The sequence below is a fragment of the Falco peregrinus genome, chromosome 9, assembly GCF_023634155.1.
Source record: "Falco peregrinus isolate bFalPer1 chromosome 9, bFalPer1.pri, whole genome shotgun sequence".
NCBI lineage: Eukaryota > Metazoa > Chordata > Aves > Falconiformes > Falconidae > Falco > Falco peregrinus.
In genome coordinates this window covers 33565027-33590115 of record NC_073729.1, presented here as the reverse complement: position 1 = coordinate 33590115, position 25089 = coordinate 33565027, and the positions used below count along the sequence as shown (strand labels likewise).

At 56.6% G+C, this 25089-nt stretch overlaps 2 protein-coding genes across 3 annotated transcripts in view; one reads left to right on the top strand and one right to left on the bottom strand.

Moving 5' to 3' along the window:
* The window catches only part of ZHX3 (zinc fingers and homeoboxes 3), a 50472-nt gene extending 47896 nt beyond the window's left edge, over nucleotides 1-2576 (bottom strand). For both annotated transcript variants that reach the window (XM_055813735.1, XM_055813734.1), the window contains exon 1: nucleotides 2421-2576. The gene's annotated coding sequence lies outside the window, so the exon portion shown is untranslated. The remainder of the gene's footprint in view (nucleotides 1-2420) is intronic.
* A 7055-nt stretch (nucleotides 2577-9631) lies between these two features.
* On the top strand, nucleotides 9632-21963 carry LPIN3 (lipin 3). The gene is made up of 20 exons (XM_005235949.3): nucleotides 9632-9732; nucleotides 12515-12715; nucleotides 13049-13144; nucleotides 13924-14159; nucleotides 14384-14491; nucleotides 14932-15052; nucleotides 15212-15614; nucleotides 16428-16527; nucleotides 16642-16811; nucleotides 16895-16988; nucleotides 17205-17274; nucleotides 17870-17962; nucleotides 18420-18481; nucleotides 18754-18883; nucleotides 19144-19292; nucleotides 19443-19529; nucleotides 20499-20651; nucleotides 20962-21073; nucleotides 21170-21273; nucleotides 21393-21963. The coding sequence occupies exons 2-20, from the start codon at nucleotides 12524-12526 to the stop codon at nucleotides 21535-21537; spliced, it is 2625 nt and encodes an 874-aa protein (XP_005236006.1). The 5' UTR covers nucleotides 9632-9732; nucleotides 12515-12523; the 3' UTR covers nucleotides 21538-21963.
* Nucleotides 21964-25089: the final 3126 nt, after the last annotated feature.

Genomic DNA, 25089 nt, shown 5'->3' with positions numbered 1-25089 from the left:
GGGTCTTGCAGGGTTCCCCACTGCCCAGGACCCTGCCCCACATTCCGAAACAGCAAGGGACCTGTGTGACAGCCTCGTATGGAGCACCGGGTCCTCGTGCCCGGTAACCCGGAGGAGGCTCCCATGGGACCGAGCCACGGCCCTGCCCTGCAAACGATGCTGCCTCCGGACCCGTCCCACCGCACAGACAGGGAAAGGCTTGACAAGGGATGGACGCAGACCCGCGTCCCCCGGTTGGCCTTGTAAACCCAAGTTGTAGATACTGTCAGGAGCTAGGAGATGAGCTGCTTTTACATAGTAACACCATAGTAACCGAGGCGGATGATAAAGCTTGCATACACAAGAGCACCACATTTTTGGAGAGGAGGAAGAGGAGGTCTAAATAGAAGGAAAACCTTCCTGCAGAGCAAGGGGACACATTTGTATAAAGGAGAACCAGAAGCATACTGCAGTTTAAACCTCCCCCCCAGATGACAACAACCCAGATGGCTCTTACTACCAGCCCAGCTCACCTGCTCCAGACTTCCCCGCTCCAGGCTGTCAGCACTGCCTGCATCGGTCCTTGCATTTCCCTGATGAAAGCCAGCAGCCCCCACGGGGCTGGTTTTGCTTGGCTTTGCAACAAGGATTGTATTGATAGAGATGTGCTCCTGCGAGCGACTTTGGGGCTTCAAGTTACTACGGCTTTCTTACGGTAGCAAGAATTGCGGAGGCTGAGCCCTGTCAGGAAAACCTATGCTAAACCCCAACCCATCTATAATACAATTAACACAAGCTACAGATTAGGCTGTATCTGAAGCAAAATGCAATCCAACAGCCTCCTCTTTCCCACCCCCAAAGGTGGGTCAGGACTCCGAAACTGTGTGGGCATACGTGTGCTGCGAGTTGCTGGGATGAACTAAGAGGAAACAATAAACAGACTGCAACAGTCTGCTCCCTCTTCTCAGCTACGCATCCCGAGTTGTAAAACACATCAAGGTCACAGACCCAACCTAGTTAATAGAAGTTATCATTAAATTGCTGTTTTCTTCTACAGTAAATAAAATGCTTCTGATCTTCTGGGTGGGTTTGGTTTTGTTTTTCTCCTCATCTCTTCAAGAGAAATTAGTTCAGAAGTTTACTTCGTTTTTCTGGAACAGCTTATTCTGGCTTCCCACCTGTGGGGAACCGTTCCTCAGGATGCTGTGACCCTGGGCAGGGGGCTGCAGCCAGAGTAGGTGCTCCGGGAGAAGGGCAGCAAAACCCTCCCTGCTGCCGAGGGGGAGCCCACGGCCGGGCAGAGCCTTAGAGCAGAAGTGGGAAAACAGCTCAAAAAGCATTTCTACATGGGGGTTTTTCCCCCTCCTCGGTACGTCGGTGGGCCCAGGCAGACCCATCACCTGCCTCTCCCCCAAAACCTTCCCACCTTGGTACCCGAATAGAAGAGGAGCCCTTGGAAAAACCGTATGGCTTGAGTTGTGAGGGCGCGGGCTCAGCACGCCCTGAACCAGAGGACCGAGTTCAGAGCCCCCAGCCGAGCCGTGCCACCACCCGCCCGGCCAGCCGGCCGCCCACGCAGGCGATGCCCGAGGGGTGCACGGCGCCCCCCGCCCGCGTCCCCCTCCCCAGCCGCTCCCCACCGCGGCCTCGGCCCTGGCCCCGCGCCCGGAGCCCTGACGGAGCCGGCACAGCCGGGCAGGACTTTACCCCGGCAGCCCGAGGTGGCACCGCGGCCCCAGCCAGGGCGGGGAGCGTCCCACGGGAAACCAGGACGGAGCGACGTGGGGCTCGGTCCCGGCTCCGCCACAGAGTCCCTGCGCGGCCCCGGGCACGTCACTTCGCAGCAGCCGGTGTCCCCACCTGCGCCGAGGGGGAGAGGCCGCCTGCTCGCACCCCGCTCTGCCCCAAGGCCAGGCACCCAAACCCACCACCCCTACAACACCGGGAGCCACGAAACCCCCCACGACCCACCCGTGACCAACCCCCCGGTGACACGAGTGGGGCTAGCCGCCCCCTAGCCAGCGGCCAGCGAGGGCTGGAGAAAGGAGCTCTCCTTCCCCAAAGACCCAGGGTAAAGGAAAAATCCACCCGAGACCGGCCCGCGGGAGAGGCGGCCGGGTCCCGGGCAGCCCCACGCAGAGCTCCCGGCGCGGCCGGGCCGGACCATTTTTAATTGAATTTATCTTAATTGAAATTTTAATCGCTGGCAAGCCGCCCGCAGCGAAGGGCAGCGCAGCCCACCGGCTCCCCGGCCGGCGGCAGGGCTGGGCGGCGGCGCGGGGGCACGGACACACGGACAACACGCGTGTCCCGACCCCCGGGTGGGCCCCGCACCTGCCCGGGCTCGGCGGGACGGCGGGGCGGCCGAGGGGCGCGGGCGGGACCGCGGCGGCGAGGCGAAGCGGGGGGCGCGGGACCCTCCCCGGGCGCTGGGCACTCACCCGCGGCAGGTCCCCGGGCCGCCGTGGCGGCTCGGCTCGGCGCGGTCCGGCGGAGGCCCCGGCCCCGGCGGCGAGCGCGGGGCGGGCGGGGCGGGCGGCGCAGCGGGGCGGCCGGGCGGGCGCCGCCGAGCCCAGGCATCGGCGGGGGGCGGGGGGGAGCGCGGGGCGGGCGGGCGCGACACACACCGGCATTAGCCAGGCTCCATCGCCGGGCTGGGGGGGCGGGGGGTGACGTCACCGGAGCCGGACCGGGGCGGTGCGCGCGCTTGCGCGCCATTCAGCTGGCGGCGGGGCGGCGCGCGCGGGCACCGGGCACCGGGCGGTGCTGGGACGGCTGTGCGGGCACCGGGCACCGGACACTGGCTGTGCTGGGACGGCTGTGCGGGTGCCGGGCACCGGCTGTGCGGGCACAGGGCACCGGGCGGTTCTGAGACGGCTGTGCGGGCACTGGGCACTGGCTGTGCAGGCACCGGGCACCGGCTGTGCGGGCGCCGGGCACCGGCTGTGCGGGCACAGGGCACCGGGCGGTTCTGAGACGGCTGTGCGGGCACTGGGCACCGGCTGTGCAGGCACCGGGCACCGGCTGTGCGGGCGCCGGGCACCGGCTGTGCGGGCACAGGGCACCGGGCGGTTCTGAGACGGCTGTGCGGGCACTGGGCACCGGCTGTGCAGGCGTGGTTGTGCGGGCACCGGGCGGTGCTGGGACGGCTGTGCAGGCACCGGGCACAGGGAACCGTCTGTGTGGGCACCGGGCAGTGCAGTGACGGCTGTGCGGGCACTGAGCACCGAGCACCGGGCACCGGCTGTGCAGGCACCGGGCAGTGCAGCACCAGCTGTACGTGCACTGGGCACCGGGCGATGCAGTGCCTGCACCGGGGAGGACAGCGAGCGTTTGCACCGGGCCTGGGCACCGGGCAGGCGATGAGTGTTGGGCACGTGCGGGGGGCCGGCGAGGGCCTGCACCGAGGGCGTGCAGTGGGTGCGTGCCCGGGGGGTCAGCAGGCGCTGCACTGGGGCACGTATGTGCTGGTGGGCCAAGCGTGCCACACGCACCGAACATGGGGAGGGCGACGACCGAGGGACGGTGGGGATGTGCAGCGGCCACCGAGAGCAGTGGATGCCCCACGTGCGCCAGGGCGCTGCACCCCCAGCCACACCTTGTCACCCCCACAGCCCTGGGGTCCCCCAGCTCGGTGCCTCACCCCAGCCCCAGCGGGTGGCTTGGTGGCTGGAAGCGCCCTGTCCCGTCCCGCTGGCAGCCGTGGGCCCCAGCACTGAGGTCGTTCCACCCAGTGTGGGGGGCTGCTGTCGTGGCTGGGGGTCCCACTGCAGGGCGAGCGGCTCTGGGCACCGCGGTGCTGCCGGGGGGTGCTCTGGGGATCACCAAACCGCTGTGCCCCAAGGGCTTCGGCAGCAGTTCATCATAGCGTGCTGCGAGCGGGTCGGGGATCAAATGGAGCACCAACTATTTCTTAAATAAAGCATGGCTTGGAAACATCATCTGTCTTGAAATAAGACACCAGCTTTGGACAAAAGATAAAAGATTTTCCAGCTGCCTAAATGTGCACGTCATCCCACTTTTCCTGGATTCAGAGCTAATGGTTAGACAGAGCGCACAGTTACATCCATGTAAATATGATGTTGCTTATCTAAAGCTGTTGGCTTTAAAGCACAGGTTTATTGGCAGCTGGGACAAAAAAGCCAAGGGCTCTCAGTGCATCGCAAGTGCAGAGACTTCGTTTTTCAGGACCATTTCAGTGCTCAGGGCTATCAGTTCTCCCAGTTTCAGAGCGGGGCTGGATTTTTCTGCAAGCCCTGGCTCTTGGAGCCACGCGACTGCATGGGAATTGCAGCTTTCTGGTTTTTCTTTTTAAGTAAGCTTGAACCCTTTGTGTTTACAGAAGAAATGTGAACTCTTAACAGGTCAGAAACTAGGAGCCAAGTCAACAAAGCCTGTTTATAAACCAGAACGGATGGTTTTTAACCAGTCCTGCGGCCATAGCTCAGCTTTTTCAATGCTTGCGATTGGCAACGGAGGATGGCATTTCCTCCTCTTCAGGCAAAATGGCTTTCCCACCCACTCCATCACATGCCAGGCCAATCTGACCTGGTCTTTCTGGGAATGGGAAAGAAAAAAAAAAAAACAAAACCCCATCACTGTTTTCCTGTTGTATTCCTGGCTCCAGAGCCAGCACTTGGAGCAGGACACCCGAACCTTCCTCCCTGTGGCTTTCATGGGATGAGAATTTCACCCCATCCAGCTGTGCCAACTTGGCATTTCTGCTTCTCCTCTCACTGTTTTGCTGAATCACCCCTTTCACAAACCTCTGGAGATCTTTGTTGATCCGGGGAAGGGAATGGGAGCCCCTGGCCAGCTGAGAGGGGCAGGAAACTCTGCCAGCCTTCCCAGTGCTCCCCTGCTCTTAAAAAGCTGCTTCTGTCTGCTGGGAGAAGGGGCCCTGGTAAGAGGGAAGCCCTTTCTTTGTATTCCAACCTCTGGCGGGATTCCCTGGAGGGTGACAGCAAGGCAAGTCAGTTAGGGATGACAGCCCCGCCAGCAGCAGGGAGCTGCTCCAGGGAGCTGCCTGGCACAAGGACCTTGGACCTGCTGGATTGATTGACAGCTGTCAACCGCACACCCAAGATGCCCAGCCCAATAAACACAACGGCTCTGGCCATCTCTCACCTGGCATTTGGTGCTTGCAGCATCGTGCTCAGTGTACAGCATTCGGGAAAAGGCATCTGCTGACTCCTGCCTGGATTTTGCCAGCATCTTGGGAAACCCCACTGTAAGGGGGATGCTGGTGAGGTTTAAGGAAAGCGCAGACCCAGGGAGAAAGGAATAGGCCAGTGGCCATCAGAAGACTGTGCCCCAGAACAGTGAGGTCCTGGAGCATCCTTTCAGTGTGGGAAAGGGAGCAGGAGAACATGGCTCCCTGGGTCAGGGGTGGGAAGAGGATTTGGATGCTGCTGAAAGTGGCTTAGCAAGGTAGGCTTCCAGCCATCAAACCTTACTGGTGCCCCCAGCTATGAGGTGAACCCCAGGGCTGGAAGGATTTCTTCTGTCCCAGCCCCAGCTCCACTTGTTTGCACAGCAAAGCAAGATCCTTTCTGTCAACTCAGTTCCCCTCCTGTCTGAGAGAGCTTCTTGCTCCTCTGCAGCATCTCTGATGAGCTGAGCTGCATCAGGTCTCGGCCAGCATGGAGGCAGGTGGGTTGGCCAGCTTCCCAGGTCTCTCTTGCAGCTGGATCATCTGCCCTCCCTCCAGATGTTTCACCCCAGACCCATGAAGAAGCAGGGAGCAAGGGGGACATCCAAGGAGAAGTGTCCCAAGGGACTGCCGGGCTGCTCAAAGACAAGCTTAAGCAGCTGGGAAAATCCCAGAGAAATAATGTGATGACTGAGGGAGGAGGCAAAGCCCCCACCTTGGAGGCAGCTGAAGAACTGGCTGTGGCCTGGCTTGTCTGCAGCAGCTGTCGAAATACAAAGAGGGGGTAAAACAAGCCTGTCTTTGACATGGCTTGTCCCCTCTCCCAGCCTGCAACTGAAGACACAACTTGTTTTTCTGGGACAGAGGAAAATTTAGGAGTCTCCTGGGCAGCAAGTGCCTGGGGTGCTCCCAACTGCCAAGTGGATGGATGGAGTTTTTCTGGGAAGGCGCTGGAAGCACTGGGATCGTGGCTTCCAAGACTGTTGGCCGGCATAGGCACAGCACAGCCTGTGAGGCAGCACTGAGGGGCTCAAGCGTGGCTGGCCCTGCCGCTGCCCAGTGTGGGGTGAAGGCTGTGATCTGAGATGGGTGGGGAGTGCTGGGGATGCAGGACGAAAGCCGCCAAGATGGACACGGGCGTGAGCTTTTTGGAATGCAAGGAGCTGAAACTATTGCATCTCGGTTGACTAATAAAAAAAGCCATCTTGTTTTGCAAAGGCTCATTGCAAACATCTGCGGGTTGTAGAGTTCCCAAAAGGGGGAAGAAACCTCTCCCTGTTGGAGCAGCTCCTGGGGGGAGGATGCAGAGGGTGCACAGAGAAGCTGGGGGTCTCAGGGTTAGAAGCCCAGGGAGTGATGGATCTGCAGGACTTGCCTTCCAAAGAAAGTAAGTGGGAGCAAGAGGGGGTATGAAAAGCAGCTGGCAGGAGCCAAGAATAATTGTATGGCTTTGCAAAAAATGACCATGGCAATTAAAAGTGCTTTAAGATTTTTTTGGAGGAGAAAGAAGGAAAGAACAGGTAAGTAAAGTGCCCCAGGACTGGATTGCAAGGTAGCATGGAGGGAGGTACAGACATCACCAGTGCGGCCATGGCACAATTGGGGATCTACTGGGGGGGACTGGTGGATGAGCGAAGCCTGGTGTGTCAGGAGCTGGGCATAAGGGCCAGCAGGGAAAGCCAGCTGAGCCAGGAGCCTTGGAGGTAAGTGATGGGGGAAGCAGCTTCTGCAGGGTGCCCCTGTGTCCAGAGGGCAGGAGCTTGGAGCCACAGCACGGCTGAGCAGCCTGCGTGCTGCTGCTGGCTTTGCCTTCTCCGCCCTCACCTGAGGATGCATTCAGCTGGCTAAAGAAGAACTGGTGTCCTGTGCTGAAATGTCCTCTGCAGCATTTGTGACCAGGTACCAGGTCTACAGCCCAGATTTATCCTTTTGTGTTCCAGACCCAGGGTTTGCAGGGTATAAACCACTGCCCTGGGTGAGACCCATGCCGGTGGCATCACCAAGCTCTATGCGAAGACAAAGGACAAAGCACCTGAGGTGTCACATCCTGAGGTTACAGCAGGCTCCTTCCCTGCGGGGCATGAGCGCCTGGTGACCTGGCAGTGGGCTGCAGGGTTTGGTGGCAGCCCCCCACCCCAGGCTCCCTGTAAGCCCTGCTGGGGTCAGCAGCCGGTGCTGCACGGTGCCAGCCCACCCTCCTCGGGGACCACAGCCGTGCCTGGCCACCCACAATAGCTGCTTTCAGTCCAATTTCACCGAGGGATAGAGCTTTCAGAAATACTAAGCTGCTGGAAAACACTTCCTTCCTCAGCTGATTTGTCACAGCCTTTAGGAAAGTTTCCACATTGGGTCTGGAACCTTGCACCCAGGCTGGGCTTGGGGTGGCATGGGTGCAGGGGGGGTTGCCGTACCCCCTGCTGCCATCAGCCCTACCAGTATGGCACAGCTGAGGAAACTGAGGCACAGGGAGGTAACGGCGCTCGCCTGGGAATGAGCTGCAGCGTTTCTGTAGATGCACCCATCAGCTGTGACCAGCCTGGGTGCTTCGGACCCTTCTCCTCAGGGACTAAAGAGGTCCTCAGCAGCCAGCCTCCAGCTCCGGTGCTTCCCTGCTCTCACACAGCAATGTCACCTCCACGAGTGATGAGTGGGAGAGCCCTGCACACTCACCGGTGGAAAAGCCTTTGTCCCCCAAGTGCCACCAGCTCTCGTGCAGACCAGGAGCCACAGCCACACAATTCACGTCACCCCAAACATCATCACAGAGGGTGCTGGGGAATCCCCTGCACAGCGAGTCAGGGGGTTGTGGGGCAGAGCCAGCGCCAGCCACATCCCTGCCCTTGGGCAGTCATAGTCCAGTGGGAGCCACTTTTTTGGGGCACAAAAAACCCCCACTGCATCAGTTTCTCACCTGAGCCCCCCTGGCTATTCCTCCGTTGCTTCCCCACTGCTGTCAGGCCCGTTGAGAGCTGGAGAACCTCAGTCTTCTTAAACCTCTGCTTCTTTGTGCTTTTCTTTCAACTCATGCTCTCTTTTCTCCTCCCACTGGAGATAATACAGGGCAGAGGAGCTCCTGGGGCTTGGCCACCCACTCCCTCCCTTTATGCCTTGTTAAAACTTCACTGTGGGCTTTTGTGGTGCCTCTAAAATGATGCTCGGTGCTTCTTTGTGTCCCAAAGCTTTCCCAAGGCTGTGTGTGTGTGTGAATTAAAAGGAAAACAAAAAAACCCAAACACCCTTAAAAGGCAGAAAGCCACAATGATGGAGGTGGAAGGGTGATATGGAGCTGCTGGTGTGCAGGGTACTCACACCCTGGGACCTGGTGGTGCAAGGAGGGCTAGAGGCTGGGGAAGGGGAGGGAAAGCCACCACCCTGTGGTGACAGTGCTGTGGAGCACCCAGGAGTGCCAAGGATGGCAGGCCAGGCTCCTTGCGGCATACGGCACAGCAGCAGCCTTGAAGGATTTTGCAGGAGCGGGGGTGATGCTGTCCCTGTCCTAGCAGGTGCTGCCCTGATAGGAAGCGCTACCTTGCTCTGCTTGCCCAGGGGTACAGGCTGGCTTGTGGAAAAAGGAGGTCCCAGTCCAGTCCCAGGCTGCACAATGAAATAAACTCACTCGAATTCACTCTTCCAAAGTTTGCAAAGTTTACTGAGGGGCAGCTAAAATTATCCCTCAAAATCCTCCAGAACCTTGGGTTCTGGTGAAACCTTATTCCTCCCTACAAGCACCACACACCAGCACCTTCCACGTTCCTCCCAGTCCAAACCTGACCAAGGTGCATCCGATCTTACATCCAGGATCAATTAAGTGAGCAACACAGCAATTATCACCCTACTCACCCTTCGTGGTCCTAGTCCATATGACCCTACAGCACTCCCTATAGCCCTATGGAGGAGGGAGAAATTAGCGCCTGGCATAGGCTCCCTAGCAAGACACTTCCCACTCTGAACAGTCCTTAGCCTGGCTGTGGCTACGTGAGGATGCTCTCCAGCTATTGCAAGGCAGTTTTTAAGGGGCAGAACTTCCCCAGAGCTGCACAGTCAGGCTCTGCAAGCGCCTTTTCCAGAGAGCTTAGTCTCTCCTGGGGTGCTGAGAACTAGGGCTTTGTATAGTTTGTGCGTGGGGGGCTAAACGCTGGGAGATCTGGTCTGGAAAATGAAAGGACTGTCTTTGGAAATTGCAGCCCGGTGGGTCGGGCTGTAGTGGCCTTGCAGGATGGTGGGGTGAAGAAGGAGGATCTCCATCAGTGCAGGGCAGCTGGCAGCTCTGCCTGAGCCACTGGAGCAAACAAGCAGGTTGTAATGAGACACATGAGCTGGTTGCAATGAGGCACAGCTGCTCTGTGCAGGTGTCAGCTGCCTCCCCAGATCCACCCTCCGGCCTCCCAGGAGCCCTCATAGGCTCAGCAGGAGGCAGGGCATGGGGACTGGGTGCTCTTTGGGAGATGGGGCCCTCCCCTTGCTCAGGTGAGAGGAAGGAAGCAGTAAGGAGAGGAGGAGCTGAGGGTGAGCAAGCTTGCTGCAGGCAGAGAGCAGCCCCCGGGGTTTCTGGGCTGGTTGCCCCAAAGTTGAGGAGTTGCTGAGGTTCAGCAGCTGCCCAGGTAATGGGGAAGGTCCCGAGTGGTTTGCAGCATGTGATGGATGGGCAGTGTGGATGTGTGCAGTGGGAAGAGCGTGCTGCTTGTGGGGTGGCCCAGCTTGCTGCCACCTAGGAGAAGAGCAAGCTGGTGTTAGCAAAATATCTGGCTTATTTTGGGAGGCTTTCTAGCTGGAGAGGTGGATGTGAGCTGCGTTGCCTCCGTAGAGGAGGCTTGCCCCCTCTGCAAGAGCTGTGCTGGTGAAGGGCTGTGATCCTGCTGGTCCTGGGGTTGAGGGGTGGGGATGCTCCGTTCCTCATGGGGTTTGTCTGTTGAATGTGCTGTGGTGTCCTCCAGGTGGCTTGAAAATCCTTTCTCTCCTGCCTGGTCTACTTATTAATCTCTCTCCAGAGCACGGCTTATTCTTCATCTCCCTAACGGACCTCTTCCACCCGTGGTGGGGCTGAGGGCTGCAGGGAGGAGTCTGAGTCTCTTCTCTCTGTTCCCTGCTTCCCTCCAGCTGCCCTGGGTGAAGCACACAGGGAGTTAAAACCCAGCAAGCTGAAAACTGTACCAGAGCCACCCTCTTTCCCCTGCCCTGAGCTCTGGGGCTGAGTGTCCCCAGCAATGTGCAGGGGCTGCTTGAAGAGGGGGCTGCTGCCCGTGGAGGCAATGGGGCACGAAGCCCTGGCGGGGGGACATGGCCCCAGCAGGAGACCCTCAGCAGTGTGTTTTGCTGGGTGGCTGCAGTGCTGTGTTAAGCCCTTGCACCCTGTGTTCCCATGAAGGTGCTGCTCAGCATGGGGCTGTTCCTGGGGTCTTTTTCCAAGCCCTGCAGGCTGTGCAGGTTTATCTGCCCAGGGTTTTCCCTATGTGCTTTTCAGATCTGTCTCAATGCAGATCCCAGCTGGGAGCCCATCAACACTGCCCTGGCAGCAAGAGGGCCAGCCTGATTGTTCTTCCTCTCCAAAAATTCCTCCCCCTCTCAGCCAGGAGCTCTCTCCTGTTTGCTGCCAGGCCCCGTGGCACAGCAGGGAAGGCAGCTGGAGTGCTGCCCATCCCGGCAGCGATGCCCAGGAAAGCTGGGCTCAGCAGGTTGGTGAGTGGCCCCGTGACCCTGGCCCTGCTCACAGCAGAGCTGATGGAGGCACTGAAGCTTCGGGAGCCAGCTAGGCTTCCCTGCCACCCATGCCGGGGAGGATCGGGGCTCTGGGATTATTCCTGGCTGGCAGGGGGGACAGGGCATGAAGCAGGGACCATGTCTTTCCACGCAGAGCACCTTCCAGAAGGGATGTCTGGGAACAGGACGGGGCTGAGCTTGCGCCAAACGGATCGGAGAGGCTGGGTGCATGCTGGGGCAGAGGGCTCGGAGGGTGGCACGTGCTTGTCCTCATCCCTTTGGGTAAGGAACCAACTCTCCCTGCCCCCTGGGTTGCATGTGTACTGGGGGCTGTGCTGAGAGCCCCCTGGGAACACCATGCCATCGGCTGATCGCCCTGCCGGCACAAAAGGCTTTCTTTAGTCCATCTGTGGTCCTTCTGAAGTCGTCATCCTGTGTCCTCATCCTCTCCTTGGGACAAGGTGTGCTGTGGAACCGGCAGCTCAGGGCCCAGCCTGTGGTGTGCTGGCACCAGGGCCATTGTCCTGCTGCTGCTGTCCCGCTGATACCGGGTGCTCAGCAAATGGAGCAAGGGACTCCTCTGGGACCCACACCCAGCACCCCGACACAGATGCGCAAGAAAATACTCCAGGGACTTCAGCACGTTGACCAGTAGGCACTGCCAGCGGTGGGCTGCTGGAAGGGGAGCTGCGTGAGAGCTGTTTGGAGCCTGCGTGTCACCTTGTGTGGCCGGAGACACGGCTGGGCTGCGAGCCTCAGCATGGGCCATGCGAGTCTGGCTTTGCAGCCATGCTGTTGCTCCAGCATGGCAGAGGGGAATTGTTTGCTCGGGGAGCGAGCAGCTGAAGGATATGAGCAGGCGAGGGGATCAGCAGGCAGCAGGCAGGGCTTTCCTTCCATGTGTTCTTGCTAATGAAAACCAGGAGCAGTGCAGCAGTGCCTTGTGAAAATGGTGTTGCAGAGCTGCCTGGGTGTCCTCTGGGTAGCACGGCCCCTTTGCTGGGATTCCCTGGGAAGCTGCAGGGTGGTGGCAGGAGCCCAGGCATGGAAACCAGGGATTTCTGGCTTGAACAAGGGCCATGTCTGGCCGATTCAGCAATGCCTAGGTGGGATGCCTTCCCCTCCAAGTAGGAAATGTTAGGTTTGGACTTTGTTCAAGGTGAGCACATGGTGTATGCAGCAGCTCCTTGGACTTACCACCTCTCTGCCCCAAGCCGAGGGTTTTTTTGGTGGTGGTTGATTTTTTGTTTGTGGGTTTGTTTGGTGGTTTGTGTTTGGTGTTTTTTTTTAGGACAGCTCAGGGCAGGAGGTCTCCTGCCAACCAAATTCTTTTTGACTGGAATGTTGACAGCTTGACTGTGAAGTGTTGCTGTGAGGTACTGTTTGCTCTCCCAAGGGGCAAATGTGATGGTGCATCCCAATGGCAAAGGTACCTCTCCTCCAAGCTGAATGCAATAACTTGTGTTCTGGCCTCTGTCCTGTTTTCTGGTGCTCCCAGAGGCCCTAGCTGATCTGTATCAAGGCCCTTCATGTGTCTGCCTCAGTTTCCCTAGATGCTTACTTGTCCCCATGATGGGGCTGTGTTTGCAACTGTGAACTGACTCTACTTGAACAAACTCACATTGCATTCAGCTGCTGGAGCCCGCTTCCCGCCAACCTGAATCTATTCCTGTCTCTCATCCACAGTCTCAAACAATGAACTACGTGGGGCAGCTCGCTGAGACAGTCTTCGTCACGGTGAAGGAACTGTACCGGGGTCTGAACCCCGCCACCCTGACGGGCTGCATCGATGTGGTCGTAGTGAGGCAGCCCGATAACTCCTTCCAGTGCTCCCCATTTCACGTGCGCTTTGGGAAGCTGGGTGTGCTGCGCTCCAAGGAGAAGGTGGTAAGTGGTGGCAACCCTGGGACTATGCTTCTTCTCCGGTATCTCTAGACTTAGGATCTTCCATAACCTGTGGCTTATGGAAGAACTTTGTTTGAGGGGAATGGGAGCCCTGCTGAAAGGATTGCTTGCCAGTTTTGGGAGGGATGCCCCCAAATGGAACCCATCCTCCTCCAGGGAGGACTCTGCTTCCCAGGAAAACTGGGAGAGGTCCCTTGCCTCAAGGGACTGGGTGGCTGTGAGCTACCCCAACCCATCCCCTCCCTGGGGGAATGCCCCCTGTACACTGATGGGTGAGTGTGTTCAGATGGACATGCTTCTTCTGCCCCTTGCTAGGTTGACATTGAAATCAACGGGGAGCCTGTGGACCTGCACATGAAGTTGGGTGACAATGGAGAAGCCTTCTTTGTCCAGGAGTCGGAGGAGAATGAGGTTGGTGATGAAGTGTTGCTGGTCTGTGTCCTGCTGTGACCACCTGGAAGTTCAGGGTTGAGGTGGAAGGACCAGGTTTGGACTGCTCTTCCTCCCCAGGGTGACTCCGTTATCCTGCTCTGACACTTTGTGTGTCTGGAAAGGTTCCTACTCAAAGGATCTCATGACCAGTGTGGAGGATCTGGGCTGTGGAGCGCTGTGAGGGAAGCATTAGACCAAATACCTGCATCTCAGACTGGCCTCCATCAATGGGCATGGCTGCTGGCCAGTCAGGCAGATATCTCCGGGCTTGGCCTCTTGGGGGATCTTGTGACAGGGACAACAGTGAGCCAGATGCTGTGGCAGGCTGCCTGCTCCACTGGGAAGCAGGACGAGGCTAGTTGTGTCTTCCAGAAATCTTGGCAGCTCTCTCCCAGGCTGACTTGTGGTCGCTGCTAGCTTGGGCTGGGTTTGAGAACAGGGAGAGGGCTCTGGAGCCAAATCCCATCTGGAACCTTTGTAATTCTGGTCTTGTGGTGCCATCTCCTGCCTGCCTCTCCTTGCCCACGTTAAAGGCATCTTTAGCTTGTGGCTGGATAACCCTACTTTTTTTTATTATTATTTGCAAGTTGTATGTACAAAACTCTTCCTTTTAGGCCTAGCCACAAAACCACCCTCAGGCTGAGGGCTCAGTGGTGCTGGTTGTGCTGGTGGAGCATGTTGCATAGGTGAGAGCCATGAGCTACTGGACTAGAAAGGAGGGTGCTGGAGCTGATGGGCTGTTCCTAACCCTGTTGCAGGTCAATATCCCGTCCTGCCTCTGCACATCCCCCATCCCCACGGAGCAGATCCCAGAGGATGTCGCTCAGCCCTCCCATGGGCAGGAGACCTCCACTGCCGAAATGACCTCACGCAAGAGGAGGCGACGCAGGAGAAAACCCAAGCAGCAGGAGGTGTCTGACTTGGAGTTAGAGGGCTGCGAGGACACCAAAAATGAGGTGTCCATGGAGGAGCTGTGCAAGCCACCAGCCCCAAGGTAAGCTGCCTCACCTGGGCAGGGTGATGTGATGGGTCAGGCCCATAGGTTCACTTGGTGATGCCTGGCAGTACTGAAACATTGGGAAAGCGTTTCTGAGCTGGACCTCGGCCTCATGTGGAGTAGCAAGTCAGTGGAGATGGTCAAGTTTGGTATTGTCAGCTTTCCAGGACAGGAGGCTGGTGCCTCAGGGCAGCACGACTGACCTCTTCCCTCCTTTGCAGTGGTTCAGTGTATTTCTCCTCTGCTGATCTCCCCGAAGAAGAAATCGGATCATTGGAGTCCCCAGAGATTCACCCTTACTCTGACGGGGAGCTGGCCTCTGTGGACAGGTAACAGGCAGAGCCAAGGCAACCTGCTTGCCTTTGGGAGCAGGGGATGGCCGTGTGGCTGGGAAGGTGGTAAGGAAAAGGCACTTGGAGGTGTCCGGAGAGGAGGGTTTTCCTGGCTTGATAAGGTGCGGCTGGAGGAGAGCTCGGAGCCCATGGGGAATGCTGCTGGCCATGGTCACAGATGCAAGAAGCCTGCCCTTACAGGGCTCCCCCGCCTCTGCTGCTGAGCTGCTCCGGGACAACCAGTGGCCCAGCACTCTGCTTCCTTGGGCCTGAGCTTCCCATAGGTCTTCCTGATTTTTAAGTCATAATTTTGAGGTGGAACTGATTCTATAGGAAACCAGCCTTATAGGGTTCTCAGACCTAAATATACTTGCAGTGGTAGGAAAGCACGGGGCTGTGGAGTAGGTGAGGTCCCATGTTGCCTTCTCTTCTTGTAGTCCCACCCTGAGCCATCCATCTCCTCCTAAAAGTGATTCAGAACTGGAGATCAGGCCGCAGGAGAGCTTGGCTCTAGGGGCTGAATCCCACATGCAGTGGACCTGGGGAAGGCTCCCACAGGTGAGTCCCTGCCCTTGCTCTTCTCTAGCAGCTGGTGGGAGAGGGGCCTGCAGAAAGTGGAGGAGGCTGTGGCCAGGCAGCCTCAGAGGAGTTGGCATTTTCTGCCTGATGCTTTGGGCAACTTCCCATCCTCAAACCTGTTCTTCTGCTTTCCTTGAGGTGAATAAATCTGAACGAGTTGAACCAGCCAAGTCTGCAAAGACCACTGCTACTGCAGCAACTGCTGTCTCTGCAACGCTGGTCCTAGTGGATGAGGCAACCCATCTTGTTGCCACCTCTGAAGGTCTGGGAGGTGGTCCAAGCCCAGCAGGACCTCAGAGCATGCCTCGTTCCTCTGCAGTGTCTGTTGTTGAGCCAACACTGGTACCCCAAAATGGGGACATCCCCAGTGCTGTGGGAGCCAAGAGCTTGCTGGAGGCCTCCTCAGCCCCACAAGAGAAGCAGGAGGGAGGCAGGGCTGTTGTGCCAGAAGTTCAGCCAGATGTGGAGCCTTTTGAGGGAGCCACTGCTTTGAGACAGGTGGGCTCAGAGGGCCCCGAGCTGGAAAGCCAGAGGAGAAGAGGTGAGTGTGTGACTGGTGCTGCTGGAAGCGATGTTTGAGCTTGTGTCTGTATGTGACTTGGATGTGGGGCTGGATTGTTCATTCACCGTTAACTCCTTCATGACTGCCCTGGGAATCGGAGGTGTGACGTGTCTGCTCTGCCTTCTCCAAAGCAAGGGAGCTGGTAGCACATAAAGAGACATTCCTCAGGTTTCCTCCTTTCAGTGACCACCCAGCTCCTCAGGAAGGCTTTTGTGCCTTATATTTCCTGAAGTCCATCCTTGGATGTCCCTGCTTTTACACGGTTAGAAGATTTCTCAGCAGCATGGACCATACCTTAATTTGAAGTGTCTTGGCAGCACCTGGCCTGACTAGTGCGCCAAGCCCACCAAGTTGGGTGGAAAAATCACAGTGAAGCATGCATTTGCCTCCCTTGATAATGTATTTGAGGATTTTTATGCTGTTACCTGTCCTAACTAACCTTACTCTTCCAGCCGGCATAAATTCAGAGCATAATTATCTCCCTGAAGAAGAGATGCTTGGGATCCCCTGTGTAACAAACTGTTACCTTGCATGGTGCTAACTTCAGATTATCATGGCAGGACTTTGGCCTGTCCTTTGTGTCCTCTTGGCAAGCAGTCTTGTGCCAGTGCAGGTGTCTTGAGGTACTTCTGTTGCTGTTGACATAAGGCAATTTTTCAAGTAGGAAAAGAGATACCTTCTTTCTGGTACATGAATAGAATAGAGGAAAATGCTGTTAGCTTTCTCAGTAGATGCTGGGTTGGTTGGAGAGGTGATTCAGCTAAGCTCTCTCCCTTCTGTTTGTGCATTGAGGAGCCATCAAAAGAAGTCCTCACCTGGGTCCTAGTGATGTTTACCTGGAAGAGCTCTCCAACCTGGATGAGGAGCATGTGGGGCTCTATTTCCCCAGGAGGTATGGGTTGGCCCAGCTGGCTAAGCTCAGACCTTCTTGAGCAATTCCCCTACAGCAAAGGATGGAGGAGCATCTAAAGCTATTGCCTAATGTTGCTTCTTCTCTTGCTGGTAGTGACACAGAGAAGAGTTCAAAGCCTGTGGCAGACCCCAGCAACCCTCTGTGTGCCCAGCTGCCAGCCAGCCAGCCCGCCAACAGCCCCACGGACTCAGGCTCAGATTTGCTGCCCACCATCGCCCTGTCCCTGTGCGGAGGCCTGGGGGGCAGCAGGCAGATCTCCTGTGGTAGGTGGGAGAGGAGGGGGAAATCTGCTGTCCTGAAATCCATTATACACACCAGTGGCATGACACTGCCTCTGTCCCACCAGAAAAGTTCATGGAGCATATGGTCTCCTACCAGCAGTTTGCTGAGAATCCAGGACTCATCGATGACCCAAACCTGGTGATACTGATCAACAAGAAGTGAGTGCCCTGCTCCTCCTGCTGCTTCATCCCAAGATGACCAGTGTGGCCCCTTTGTCCCTACAGAAGCACTCCTGTAGGAGTGTGACTGCACCCCAGACGAGGATTATACCGCGGTAGTTGTGGGAAGGGACCTTCTGGCCATGCTGCAGGACAATGTGGAAATAGCTCTTGCTCCAGGAATGATGATGTTCCTGTTCCTCTTGTTTCTTCCAGGTATTACAACTGGGCAGTGGCTGCTCCCATGGTCCTGTCCCTGCAGGCTTTCCAGAGGAACATTCCCGAGGTCAGTGGCACAAGACATGTACTGGCCATGCTTCTCAGCAGGGCTTGCAGAGTACAGTGGGGCTACAAGAGGCCAAGCTTCCCATACGGGGCTTTGCAGGCAGTCTGGGGCAAAGCCAAACATCACTCCAGTCTTCCAACCCTGAGGCCTTCCTTTCCCCCACAGGGACCACGAAAAGGGGGGCTTTTAGATACCTGCGTACCACTGACACCTGGAGAGCAGAGATTTCCTTGTCAAAAATCTCCTATTCTGGTGGTTGTGTCCATGTGTGGATGGCCAGAGCCAGCAGCCCTGGCAGTCTGGAGGAGGATTTGGGACTGCGTGAGCCCACTCTAGGGCTCTGCAGACCTGGCTGGGATTGTATGGAATAAGGCACCCAGATATACATTGTTTATCCAACCTGCATGAAGGGAACAAGTCGTTGTACCCTTTACCCCAAAACCTTCTCTGCTCAGAATGCAGCGAGTCACACTTTTTTCCTGTGAATAAATTTGCAAATGAAAACATGTCTGGACAAGGGTGTCCTTAGCCTGCGGGCAGCTGAGCCTCCCTGGGCTGAGAACTGACCTTATCCTGTGTTCTGCCACATCCACAGAGCGCCATCGAGCAGCTGGTGAAGGAGAAGATGCCCAAGAAAGGCAGCAGGTGGTGGTTCTCCTGGAGGAGGAGAGAATTCCCAGCAGAGGAGGTGTGTTTGCAGCAGTGGCTGTGACAATCATGTCCCCAGGAGGCAGGTGTCATTCTGGTGGCTGGCAGGGTGGGGGGAAGGAGAGCAAGCAGGGTCCTGGGGCTGGCCCAAGGGTGAGTACAAGGCAAGGTGACTTCTGAAGGTTGCTGCTGTCCCCTCAGGTCTGTTAATGCCTGAGCAGCTGAACACCACCGGTAACCCAATAACATTGTAATGGTGAGACACCTTGCCATATGCCCCTCACACCACAGCCTGGGCACCACATGTACTTGCTGCTCTCCCTGCCCCATCACAGCACCATGTTGTGGTTCATCTTCCATGGTGCAGTGTCCTCACAAAAGCAAGGGATGCATTTCCACCTCTTTTCTGGTATTGCCGCTCCAAGAGGCGGTAGAGCAAAGCAGCCCCTCTTCCAGCCCTTGGCACTGAAGTCCTAATGATGCCACTCTGCCTGCAGCAGCAGCAAAGACCAGGGAAAACCAAGACGGGGATGCTGCAGCCCAGCTCTGCTCAGCAGAGGTAAGTGCCTCCCTCCCAGGGTGCCTTTAGGAGTCTGTGCATGCTTCTGGTCTCTTTTTCTCCTAAATGACAAGTTATCCCCAAGTGTACCTAACGTATGAGAGCTGAAAGCTCTGTTAAGGCTCTGGCTGACCCTGGTCCAGCCAAGCTCCTCCATGGCCGCTTCCTGGTGGGTGCGTTGTCCTGGGTTCCCTCCAGATCTTCCCTGGTACTCATGGGGAAAGCTGTGGTCTGCAGAGTAAAACAAGTATGGTCTTCCCTTCTTTGTATAGGCAGGAGGAAGAGGGATCATCTAGTGATGACGGGTCCCTGCACCCTGGGAACTTGTTAGCAAGGGATGCCCCTGCACAGAAATCTCCACCAACCTACAAGAAATCCCTGCGGCTTTCCTCTGAACAAATTGTATGTACTTCATTCCTCCTTCACTGCCTGCTTGTGTGTTTAGGGGTGAGACAACCCTTAAATATGGATTTCTCTACTCCTGACCTCATGATTTTTTTTATAGGGCATTTAAGTATTTTGCCCTCAGTGGCTACCCTATGGATGTCTGGGGTCTCTGGCATCCAGTGGATGGCTCTGGCCAGGTGGCAGTCTGACCTCTAGGAAGCTTTGGACTGGTGTGAATTGGTGCTGGTGTACCACTTCTGTTCCCTCTGCCACAGGGAAGGCTGAATCTGCAAGATGGCCCCAACGAGGTGGCATTCAGTGTGACAACCCAGTACCAGGGCACGTGCCGCTGTGAGGCCACCATCTACCTGTGGAACTGGGATGACAAGGTGGTGATCTCAGACATCGATGGCACCATCACCAAGTAAAGGGCCTTTCTCCCCCTGGACATCCCTGTTCCTCCCTGTTATGGGAAAGTGTCCTTTCACAGCTAGCATAAGAAGCTGGGAGGGACCACAAACCCCATCCAACCCACCAGGTTGGGTCAACCTAACCTGGTCTCCTTTTCTTCTAGGTCAGATGCGCTTGGGCACATCTTGCCGCATCTGGGAAAAGACTGGACTCATCATGGGATTGCTAAGCTCTTCCACAAAATCCACATGTAGGTATTGGATCGACTGAGACCAAGGGGAAGTGGGAGGATGATGGAGGAGAGGCTGGGTGGGAGCCAGAGTCAGGGCTCCTTAACCACTGATGCCAGCCAAAATAGCCTGATCACCCGCTGTCAGTGATGACTGATGTTTGCTGCGCTGTCTAGATGATGTGGGGGGGCACAAGCAGGGGGCTTCCCCTGGGAGCAGTTGTTTGCGTTGCCTTCCCTGAGAAGAGTGTGTGTTGGTGGGGGCTTGGCTGGGGAGGTGTAGCTGAGCACCGAAGGACGGACACGAGACCGCACCGGATCACACCCGAGAGGCCACAGGCATCGCCGAAGACCTTTGCCTCGCTGTGTAGCAGCAGCACGGGGGTCCGCCCGGCGCCGCAGCCCCGTGGGGCCGTGCCGGTGGCCTCTCTGGGCACCCAGCTCCTGCTTCCCGCACCCACGGGGACCCCCGCCCCGAGGTGCGATGTGGGGCTGGCAGGGGGTCCCCACGGAGCCCGGCCACCGGCTCCATCCCTGGCACCGATGGCCACTAAGAGGCACTGTGGGCCCGCGGATGGCTCGTCCCGGCCCGGGGCTGGGGGGGACACGGGGCTCACGCCCCCGGGGGGCTGCGGGCGCGGGGTGCGGTGGGGGTTTGCGGCCACGTCTGGTCCCGCAAAAGCAGCATTCCACGCCTGCCCGGGGGTCTGCACGGGCTGTGCCCAGCTCCCCAGGAGCCGCGGGCAGCCCGGTGCATGGGGGTGCTGGCCCAGGGGTCCCGCTGGGCTTCGCAGCCCGGTACGTGCTCCCCCTCCAGTGAGGCAGGTGGGGCTGGTTTTAGCCTGGGTCTGGGGGCCAGTGACGCCACCTTGCTTGCTGAAGGGCAAACAGGTCTGGGCTTAGGGCAAGTGCTTGGCTCCGTCCTCTTCAGGGGAGCAGGGGGTGCCCTGTCCAGGGCGCAGCCTGGAGGGTCCCCTGTGCGCTCTGTAGGAATGGCTACAAGTTCCTCTACTGCTCAGCCAGAGCCATCGGCATGGCACACATCACCAAAGGCTACCTCAAATGGGTCAACGAGCAAGGCTGTGCCCTCCCCAAGGGTCCCATCCTGCTTGCCCCCAGCAGCCTCTTCTCTGCCTTCCACAGGTACTGTGTCCTCTTCTCCTCCCCAGCCCTGCACCTCCTGCATCCCTGGGGATGGCACCCCCCTCCCCTCGCTGAGGGGTGTCACAGCCTTAAACTGCCTCTGCCCCCTCCCTGGGGCAGGATGCCTTTCACCGGAGGCAGCAGGGGAACTGTGGGTCTTCCCTGCAGCTTCACGGTGAAGTGCCTGATGCATGGAACCCTTCTTGCCCCCCAAATTGCTGCCTTGAGCCCCGGACAGCCTGGCTGCCTGCGGTCCTGGCCAGCTGATGCTACTACGACCTCTGCTCTGTGCGTCTGTCTTGTGCTGCAGGGAGGTGATTGAGAAGAAGCCGGAGGTGTTCAAGATTGCCTGTTTGATGGACATCCAAAACCTGTTTGCGATGAAGGTGCCCTTCTACGCAGCCTTTGGGAACAAAGCCAATGTGAGCAGGTCTCCTGGGGTGGAGGAAGGGCTCGGGCTGTGGTGGTGGCAGAGGTGCCTCATGTAGCCCTCACACCTCGCTGGCCTTCCTTGGCAGGATGTCTATGCTTACAAGCAAGTGGGCCTGCCGGAGAGCCGCATATTCACAGTCAACCCCAAGGGAGAGCTGATCCAGGAGCTCACAAAGAACCACAAGTCTACGTAAGTGATGTGCTTGTTCCTTGGGTTAACGTGGCTTTAACCCTGAGGAGCATCTCATGAGGAAGAAAAGTAAACAAAACCCCAGTGACTCCAATGCAACTTCTTTCTTGTCCCCACAGGTACGAACGTCTGTCGGAGCTGGTGGAGCTCATCTTCCCTCCCCTGGGACAGGGTGGCAGCATTGCTCTGGTGTGTCCAGAGTACAGCCACTTTGCCTACTGGAGGCGTCCACTCCCTGCTGTTGACTTGGATGCCTTCTCCTGACCCCATTACCTGTGGAGACCTGACCCAGGGCTCTCCTGCGTGTCCTCTGCCAGTTCGGGATGCTCCATGTGCATCTCCTCCCTGTTTGCTGCTCAGGCATTTTGCCCTTCTAATAGGGATCACATTCTGCACTAGAAACACCCCTTCTTAGGGGGCCAAAGAGGGGTAAGAGGGAGATCTGACCCCACAAAAACTCCAATCACTAAAATTCATGTAAGCTGGGTGTCACCTTCATGTTCTTAACACCTATAAAGCCTGGCTGCCTTTTAAAGGTGGTGGTGGTGGGTCATGGTCTTATTTACTGATGAGCCTCTGGCATAGCTATTGCTTCCTCCAGTATGACCAGTGTTCCCAGACAGTTCAGCTACCTCCAGTTTGGTAGCTGATGGACTGAAGCTGTCTGTGGCTTAACTCATTAATGTAGATGGAAGCTGTTGGGGTTTTGAGTGTTCTTCACCAACAGCAATAATAAATAAGCAGTGCCTTAATCTAGGCTGCCTATTGTAGCCCTGTGCGTGGAAGTGGGAGCCAGGCTGGGTGTCCTTTTGCAAATGTGGTGGGGTTTATCCTGCTGAAGTGGCCTGCGGGGGGGGGGGTCCGGTCTTGGTGGAGATGTGGGCAGGACTTACAGCTTCCTCAGCCTGTGGAGCAGCTGCACTAGAAAAGGACTTTATTTTGATTTTATGGTTTTTTGCCTACTACCTTCAGGTAATGTTGCAAAACTGATTTAATGCAGGAAGCAGGCTCTGCTGCTCTGTGTGTGTGTGCAGGGGCTGAATGTCTCCTGTGCTGGCACAGCCTGCCACAACCTTGTGCCAGGGCAGGAGCTGTTCCCACACCCCTACACTGGAGCAGTTGGGGAAAGCTCAACTGTCCTGAAGCAGGGTTGGGCTGGGACCCTGTCCCCATGGCTGGGGGACTTCTCTGGAACTTGGCTGCCAGCATGGTGCTGCCTTTGGCTGGCTGGGTGCACCAGCTCCAGGAGCTCTCGGCTGTAACTACATAAAATAAAACAAAACAGGTGGGAGCATTGCTGGGCTCCTTCCTCCACTCTGGCATCCACCTTCTCCTTCCCTGAGCGATGTGCTGAGTGTAAATCACCCCCCAGCCTGCCTGCCTCTGTGCTTTAACTCTAGCTCTGCTTTTCTGAAAGCCACACAAGTCATTTTGATCTTGGAAACCTCGGCAAGAAATACTTTATTTTTTTTTTTCCTTTCCAGTACAAACACTTTCTCAGCTTTTAAAATTTGAACAAATGTACAAGGTTTTAAAAACAATAAAACACAGCCTTTTAAGAGGATCAGTTATCAACTGCCTCGGAAAGCTGCCCATGCAAGGACAACGATGGGGCACCATCTCCTCCTCTCTCTGCAAGCAAAAAAAAAAAAAAAAATTAAAAAAATGCCCTATTTTGTATGAAGTTCCTTTCACTTTTTAAACATGAATAGCTGAGAACCGAAATGCAAACTGTCCGTAGCTTCAAGTGACTAGTCAGGAACAGTCCAAACATAGCACCATTTTCTGGAAGGTCAGACTTCTTCCTAGTCCTGGTTCTGTTATGGCCAGTTCTGGCTCCCTCAGTGCTGGAGGAAGCTGCTGTCCAGCTGCTCTCTCACCCAGCCCTGGCCTGGGAAGGTGTGAGTCTGCCCCTTGGCTTAGTTTTCTCTTTGGTTGCTGCAGCCCTTTTTCTCCCTGTTGTGAGAGGATTGCAAAGTACCAAGGATTGGCTTGAGACACCTTCCTTGGGCTGAGGGGAAAAGGAGGAAAAAAAAAAAAAGGGGGGGTTGTGGTCTGAGAGCAGGTTTTGCAGGATGCCCAAAGGTAGCTGGAGTTTCTTGTCAGCTGGAGAAGTGTCTCAGCAGCTCCAGCATGGCTCTAAATCAGCAAAGCCCAGAGCAGCAATAGTGAAGTCTGGTGCTGTGAGCAACTGGCAGCCTGTGAGATGGCAGGATGGAGTGGTGGGAGACCAGGTCCCTTCTCCCTGCTCACACAGCTGGTGGCCCGTGCTCCCCTGGCAGCAGAAAGAGCTTTTACCACTTCAAGGTAATGTGACGTGGCCAGCTAGACTTGGTGATCCCTGTGGTCCTCAGCCTGGAAGCATCTGTTTCAGGGAGCTCATCCAGCTTTTATGGAGGAGAAAAGGCACCCAGATGCATCTGTGCTGGGAGTTGCTGCTGCTTTGCGCTGTTGGAGCGCAGAGCTCCTCCTTTGTGGGATGGGGGGACCAAGGGGGAATCGTGGTGTAGAAGAGCAGGGACAGCCTGGTGAGGCTGATGGGCACTGTGGGAGCTGAAGGCTAGCTGGCATGGGAGGGTCCATGAGCTGCAACGCCGAGCTGGTAGGAAAAATATGTTCCTCTGCTATAAAGTGCCAGAGCTGGTGAGACAGAGGTTCTTTGATGTTTTCATCCTTTCTGGTAATGAAGCCCCCGTTGGCTGAGCAGCAGAGGACACCCATGCCGGGCTCGCTGGGAGAGGCAGGTTTTGTGTGCAACAGCTGCACAGTCCAGGCACGTGCTCCACAGGGCAAGGCTGGAGTTGCTCAGGAACATGTACAACCTTTTCCAGCCTGCCTGTTCGTGGGAAACCAGAGTCTAGGTGACTAAATCATCTGGGGTTTCCATTCCCAGGCTGAGATGAGGAGAGGTCTCAAGAGATCTTCTCAAAGGTTCCCTGCCTTGCTCCACAGCGGGGCAGGTCCCCAGGGCTGTTGGCATCCCAGTGGGCTCAGAAGAACGTGAGGAGGACACAGGCTCCTGCTCCGACACTGCTGCACGGGGAAAGCCTCACACCCTGGAGCAGCTGCAGTTCTCCTGTCCCGGGACGAGATGAGGGAAACCACCTTCACAGTTTAAGCAAGAAAAGGGACAGGACTGCTCCATGCCCAGCTTGGTCTCTGCAGAAACCTATGGACACACATCTCCTTGGGGAAGACAAAAGTTTTTCCATAACCCTTCATGTCAGTCCCAGGTGTAACCAGAGAGTAGAGCAAAGTGGGATTGCAAAGCACGGCAGCCCCAAGGGACTGCACCCCTTGCCCCAGATACTGCTGCACCAGGTTTTAGCTGCTTAATGTGGTTCTTCAAAACACAGCAAGGGACGTGGGGGCAGCTAGAGGAAATGGCAATCAGATGAGCACCACAACAGTGGACTGTTCAAAAATATACATCCACATACCATATATATATATATATACACGTATGTGTGTTTTCTTAATGTATATCCTCATACGCTCCATAAGGCATGTGCGTTTGCAGGGAAGAGTGAGTAGTATAAATGGATTTACCATACACGAGGAGGGCTGCTGTCTTGGAAAGGGGAAAGCAGTTCCCAGGGGGATGTGTGAATACGTGTGTTCTTTGAAATCTGCAATTCCTGTGGTGAATTTTGTTCCCTGTAAGAAGCCCTGGCTCTGCTCAGTCCCTGGATTAAGATGCAGGTGGTCGCTAGGTCAGAGAAACTCCTATTTCTCAACTGATAACTACAGGGTTTTATTCTTCAAGAAGCGATAAATCCACAAAAATAAAATTTAAAAAAACCCAAAACAACAACC

What these genes read in the sequence shown, in the direction of transcription:
- LPIN3 (XM_005235949.3), top strand. Translation starts at nt 12,524, where the DNA reads ATGAACTACGTGGGGCAGCTCGCTGAGACAGTCTTCGTCACGGTGAAG. An exon ending in GGCTTTCCTCTGAACAAATT is followed by an intron (nt 18,884 to 19,143) that starts GTATGTACTTCA and finishes CCTCTGCCACAG; the next exon opens with GGAAGGCTGAATCTGCAAGA. An exon ending in ACAAAGAACCACAAGTCTAC is followed by an intron (nt 21,274 to 21,392) that starts GTAAGTGATGTG and finishes TTGTCCCCACAG; the next exon opens with GTACGAACGTCTGTCGGAGC.